Raw genomic sequence first — 6,695 nt, forward strand, 5'->3', positions numbered from 1 at the left:
TATTAGGGACATTCTGAGGTGGTTGTGGCTTCCATGAAAAATTAGGGTAGTTACGCCACCCAGGATGTAGTGTTCGAGTACGGATCGCTCCGTCTCTAGAAGCCTTGTGCAACTTGCACTTGCTCCTCAAAGAGTCAGGGGCAGGTTCCTCAACCGATGGTCAAGAGTGGAGGGCATGGCAAAAACATTCTGGTTCGCCTTCTGAGATGATTGTGTAGAGGGTTGCCCTTGTATAGATACAAACTGGTCAAATCGGTGGGCCAACACCTCTAACTTGGAACTAATGTCATCTAACCGTGACATTCTGGCTTCGCCTTGGATGGCTGTTGAGATAGGCATTAGACGCAGAAATGTGGGTCATTGATTTTCACTTAAGGTCTCGAAGAGTTGCCATAACTCATTCTCGTCCTTGTGCATAAATGTTCCTCCACAAGAGGCGTCTACCATATTCCTATGCCTCTCGGTCAGTCCGTCATAGAAACTACAACTAATTGCCACCTAGGGACTGCATGATGGGTACACTTCCTAAGCATTCCTTCAAACATTCACCACTCTCATAAAATTCCTCGCCATCAGTTGAGCGAAACTAGTAATGGCTCGTCGTATGCTGTTGGTTTTACCAATGGGATAATACTTTTTTAGGAATCCTTCTTGCATTTGAGTCCAAGAGATAATGGACCCTGCTGCCAAAGAATTGAGCCACTGTTTGGCTCGATCCTTAAGTGAAATGGGAACAAATTAAGCTAAAACAAATCTAAAATCTAACGAAACTATACTCAATGAAATTTCACACAACAAAATGTTTAATCAAAACTAAATTTATCAATGCAACCTAAAAGAATTTAATACTAAGGACAAAATTAAATCCTAGGAATAAAGAAAAATCAAAGGTTAAGAGAATTTCACAATCAGGACGTGCAGGATTTCAATGCTCACGACACGCTGAAGCGTTTTCCCAATTGCAATTTTCTTGCAAAACAAAAACAAACACAAATGAACTATTCCAATGAAATAAAATGAAAATAAAATAAAACAAAGTAAAAATGAAATTAGCAAACAACCTAAAAAGAAAATAATTAACTAACAATGCAAAGAGACAAACTAAATGGAACAAAAATTAAACAATTCCCCAAACAAATAATCACAAGAAAAAAATATACAAACAAATCAACAAAACAACAAAGACTAAAATAAACCTAGAATAAAAACTAATAACTACCCAAACACACAAAGTCAAAAGCATGTTGCTCCCCGGCAACGGCGCCAAAATTTTGTTAGAACCGATCGTCACGGTCTAAAAATAAACCTAAATACCGTAGTAGCGGTAAGCAGATCGAATCCACAGGAGCAGACTAACAACCTAATGGATTTTAAGTAGCGGAAATGAATGGCAATGGATAATGAAACTAAATAGACTAAATGCAAATAATGAAATAGTGAAATTAAACAAATAAAGACTTTATAAAAAATATTGTCGTTACGGTTTTGGTTCGACACGAGAACCGACTCACACAATTCTCCTCCACTTTACGATCCCCTAACCTACAAGGCAAGGTAAATCAGTGAAATGTTTCCGACACTCTAGTATAATCTATCCTGTCTCCCGATCACTCAGTTCGATTGGTTAAAGACTATCATTGAACATCGATAATGCTACAAGGCAATACCACTGGTTGGTACGCGATTAACAAATACAATTAGTCAACGTAATATCCAATCAACCAACTCCAATAACGCAACAATAGTAGAAATTAAATTAAATCGAACGCAACTCAATTACAATCGATGCGAAGTAATGAAAACAATATTCATCATTTAATTATTCCAAAAACGTTTATCATTCAGCAAGTTCTATGAAAACATTAAATCATAATGGACAACAATATTCATCACAAGTTATGCTCAAATCATATTGAAGTATCGAAATCAATCATGACGAAAAAACAATATAATCGAAGCACAATAATATCAAATGTCCTATAATTGGGCTCATCCAACTAGTCGAGAGCTGATGAGGAGTGTCGTGGAGTCAATCCCGATCTCGCCTATGCCGTAACGACAACGGCGAGCTTAACCGCTCATGTGGTGATGATGAGGCCGAAACGTGGAAACGGAGCTGACCGTGGCGGAGAGGAGGTAACGACAGCGATATGATGCGAAGAAGGGGCGAAAACGATCAACGGATAGCCCGGAATACGAACAGCCGCACTTCGCTGGAAAACGTTAATTTTTCGGCGGTCTTCGAAAACGGTGGCAGAAATGGGATCCGAAGGTACCGATGGAAAGCTCTGGTGATGGGGAGTTCAGATCAGGTCCTGGGGAGGTGAGAATCGTCGGAAAGAGCAGGATCTGGCCTGGAAGACTAATCGCGGATTCCGACGGTTTTCGCGGCGGCTGAAGCTAGGGAAGTGCAGATCGACCGTGGGGAAGGGAGATCGCCCTTGGGGAGCTAGAACGTTATGGAAAACGGCCAAACTGGCCTGGAAGACGAAGAGTCGCGGTGGTGGAAGATGAAACGCCGCGGCTGCTTCGTGATTCGCGGTGGTGGTCCAGGACGATGGGATGACGACGATCTGTGCACGAGGAAGCCGAGGAGTCGCTGGAGGTCGCCGAAAATGGAAGACAAGGGTCGCCAGAAAAGATGATGACACCCCCCTGAAAACGCGAACTGCGTTTTTTTTTACAGAACAAATTGTAAAATATCAGTTGGTCCCTACACAATTGAAAAGTGACAAAATCAGCCCCTTAAAACATGACATTTTACCCCCTAAACAGCATAAATGAGACAAAATCACCCAATCCATAAACCACAACCTAATATCAACTCATACTTTCCAAATCATTCCAAACACGTTAAATTCATAAGAAAATATTAGGAAGCGATTTTCGTGAATGAATTCATAAATTCTTAATTATCTCAATATACTTCAATTTAATCACACATGGGGTATTTTTATCACCAAAATAGAGTCACTTTCATGACTCTAACACCAACTTGGCATATGATAAAAAGATTTTTTTTAGGCCACACTTTTGAAAAAAGCAAATTTTCGCTTGCCTCCATCTTGAAATAAGTTGCGTAAGAAGAGATTTGACTTAATAAACCATTTTTTATATCACCGAGATTTCAGGGGAAGTCACGCTGATCATTATAAACAAAGCAAATTGTGTTCATAGGAACATATAGGAAACTGAAAACTAAAATAGTCCTCCATATTCTTGTTATTCCTTTTCTGCCCAAGGCCATGTAATTCCTTTCCTGGAGCTTTCATTATGCTTAGTTAAGCATGGCTTCAGAGTCACATTTGTCACACACAGATCATACTATAACCGGGTCATCAACGCATTACCGGAAAATTCTATAGGGGATGGAATCCGTCTGTGTCGATTCCAGATGGATTGGAACCCGGGGAGGATAGAAATGATATAGGGAAGCTATGTGCAGCAATGCCGAAGGTGATGCCTGGGAAGCTGGAGGAGCTGAGAAGAGATCACAGAGTGGAAGAAGATAAGCTTGTTTGTGTGATTGCTGATGGGACGATTGGATTTGCTCTTGAAGTTGCAGAGAAGATGAAAATAAGAAGGCTGCCTTTGGCCTGCAGCAGTGGCTACTCTGGCTTTCTTTTACAATATTCCAAAGATGATTGATGATGGAATCATTGACAGTAATGGTAACACGCTCTAACTCGTTTTTACCCTATTCCATCTTCCTCTGTAAACTTTTTGCAAGTTAAAAGTCACGAATCACCGTCTGTTGTGTACAATTTGTTTCCAGGGACTCCGTTCAAGAACAAATGATTCAGTTTGCACCCAACATGCCTGAAATCAACAGTACAAACTTATTGGGCAAACATTGGTGGCGGCGTAGCCCAAAAGATACTCTTTGACTATTTCTCGAAGACCACAGAAGCTGTGAAAGTTGCAGATACCCTTATTGGCAACTCAACCTATGGCTTTGAACCTGGAGCATTCAACTTGGTAAAATATGCTTCCAATAGGACCTCTTTGGCGAGCAACCGACAAGGAAATTCAACAGGATACTTCGGCAAGAAGACTCAGCATGCTTGGAATGGCTTGATCAACAACAGCCTAACTCAGTCATTTATGTTGCATTTGGCAGCTTCACAGTTATAGACAAGATCCAATTCCAAGCTGGCACAGGACTTGAACTCTCCAACAAGCCATTCCTGTGGGTTGTTAGGCCAGACATTACTGATGGTGCCAATGAAGCCTTCCCAGATGGGTTTGAAGAAAGGGTAGCCAACCGTGGGAAAATGGTGGTTGGCGCCGCAACAGAAGGTTTTAAGTCCCCTTCCATTGCCTGCTTCGTTAGCCATTGCGGTTGGAATTCAACCATGGAAGGTTTAAGCAATGGGCTTCCTTTCTTATGTTGGCCATACTTTGCTGACCAGTTCATCGATGAGAGCTACATTTGTGATCTTTGAAGGTAGGATTGCGGTTTAAAAGAGACGAAAGTGGAATCATTACAAGAAGAAATTAAAAGTAAGATAGATCAAGTGGTTGGTGATGAAAAATTTAAAGAAAGAGCTTTAGCACTCAAGAAACTGCCATAGAAACTGTTAAAGAAGGTGGTCAGTCGAACAGTGTTTGAACAAATTCATTGAATGGATCAAGGCATAGGAACTGGCCACAAGTGATGATGGATCATTGTTAGGAAAATAAACATGTAATAACACTAGGAAATCTCTGCCATCACAACAGGGTTTTAATTCCATCGTGTATTTCTTTTTATCATTTATTCGAAGAATCAAAGTCATTGTTTTTAATTTGTAATAGTCTTTTGCATTGCGAGGAATAAGCTCATCAATTCCCTTTTACTTGCTTTGGATCAATCGATCTTAATGGTTTGTGAAACTTTTTCTACTGTTACTCTTGAGATGCCCACCACTACTGCTTCTACTTATTATTCAGACTTTAGAAAGAAGAAAAAGAGGGGTTACAAAACCCTAATAGCTCTCTCCCATCTCTTTCTCCTGAAAACCAACACAGTACGGTGCTCTCTCTCTCTCTCTGTCTGTGAAATGAGTAGAATAAGGACGAGGAAGTCTTTGAAGAAGCATCAATTAATAGTTAAACAGAAGAACCCAGCTTCCAATGCCTGTATGATTAATAACCCCACTTCCTTTCAGAAACAACTTGTGCTACGTGTAGTGCTACAGTTAGGCTTTCTTGTGTTATTTATACATATATTTTTCATTAATACCATAACTTTTTTATGCTCTGCAGAGAAAAAGTAAGAAGGTCTTTCAAGACTAAGCATTCAAAAGAAAATAATTTTTTTTCGCAGACCATGTGCAAGTTAAAAGTCACTGAATCACCGTCTTTTTTGTGTACAATTTGTTTCCAGGGACTCCGTTCAAGAAACGAATGATTCAGTTTGCACCCAACATGCCTGAAATCAACAGTACAAACTTTATTTGGGCAAACATTGGTGGCGGCGTAGCCCAAAAGATACTCTTTGACTATTTATGGAAGACCACAGAAGCTGTGAAAGTTGCAGATACCCTTATTGGCAACTCAACCTGTGGCTTTGAACCTGGAGCATTCAACTTGGTTCCAAATATGCTTCCAATAGGACCTCTTTTGGCGAGCAACCGACAAGGAAATTCAACAGGATACTTCTGGTAAGAAGACTCAGCATGCTTGGAATGGCTTGATCAACAACAGCCTAACTCAGTCATTTATGTTGCATTTGGCAGCTTCACAGTTATAGACAAGATCCAATTCCAAGAGTTGGTACTAGGACTTGAACTCTCCAACAAGCCATTCCTGTGGGTTGTTAGGCCAGACATTACTGATGGTGCCAATGAAGCCTTCCCAGATGGGTTTGAAGAAAGGGTAGCCAACCGTGGGAAAATGGTGGGTTGGGCGCCGCAACAGAAGGTTTTGAGTCACCCTTCCATTGCCTGCTTCTTTAGCCATTGCGGTTGGAATTCAACCATGGAAGGTTTAAACAATGGGCTTCCTTTCTTATGTTGGCCATACTTTTGCTGACCAGTTCATCGACGAGAGCTACATTTGTGATCTTTGGTAGGTGGGATTGCGGTTTAAAAGAGACGAAAGTGGAATCATTACAAGAGAAGAAGTTAAAAGCAAGATAGATCAAGTGGTTGGTGATGAAAAATTTAAAGAAAGAGCTTTAGCACTCAAGAAAACTGCCATAGAACCTATTTTCATGCTCACCCCTAATAATATTCATATTCTCTAACAATTGCTTGCAAGAAAGAAAAATGAACAGTTCATTCCCCAACAGTTCAGCTTGCTTTCGCAAAAATTTAAATTTGAATGAATAAACCTTATCTATCTTTGACCTCATTTTTCACCTCCCTCCTTCAGTGTTAATAAAATATAAAATCACAGCTTTGNTACGCACTCCAAAAACTGGGGGGCTATTGTTGTGCGGTTAATCCGGAGAGGATAATTCCTTATTAGGAGAGAAAATATTTAGATTGGCTCAGTTTGGAAGGAAGATATTCAGGTTGACTGAGACTCCAACTAAGGTAGTGGACATAGGCTCAAGTTCTAACTTGCCGAACCACTTTAAAAATTGTCTTGTGTTCTTATTTATGATTCTTTCTTTTTTGTTCATTACTGATTTTCATTAAATCACACGCACATCAATTCTGGTTCCGACAAGGTCAATCGGCATTCTCTGGTTGGTGCAGATTTCTATA

The 6,695-nt window shown here is 40.2% G+C and overlaps 1 protein-coding gene across 1 annotated transcript; it reads left to right on the plus strand.

Annotated features, from left to right (window-relative positions):
* The first annotated feature begins 3,613 nt into the window (after window positions 1-3,613).
* LOC116127045 (UDP-glycosyltransferase 83A1-like) lies at window positions 3,614-6,353 on the plus strand. The gene is made up of 2 exons (XM_031412717.1): window positions 3,614-3,671; window positions 5,369-6,353. Exons 1-2 carry the CDS (start codon window positions 3,641-3,643, stop codon window positions 5,647-5,649), a joined length of 312 nt encoding a protein of 103 aa, XP_031268577.1. The 5' UTR covers window positions 3,614-3,640; the 3' UTR covers window positions 5,650-6,353.
* The last annotated feature ends 342 nt before the right edge of the window (window positions 6,354-6,695 follow it).

The sequence above is a fragment of the Pistacia vera genome, unplaced genomic scaffold, assembly GCF_008641045.1.
Source record: "Pistacia vera cultivar Batoury unplaced genomic scaffold, PisVer_v2 Contig188, whole genome shotgun sequence".
NCBI classification, from domain to species: domain Eukaryota; kingdom Viridiplantae; phylum Streptophyta; class Magnoliopsida; order Sapindales; family Anacardiaceae; genus Pistacia; species Pistacia vera.

What these genes read in the sequence shown, in the direction of transcription:
- LOC116127045 (XM_031412717.1), top strand. Translation starts at nt 3,641, where the DNA reads ATGATTGATGATGGAATCATTGACAGTAATG. An exon ending in TGGAATCATTGACAGTAATG is followed by an intron (nt 3,672 to 5,368) that starts GTAACACGCTCT and finishes ATTTGTTTCCAG; the next exon opens with GGACTCCGTTCAAGAAACGA.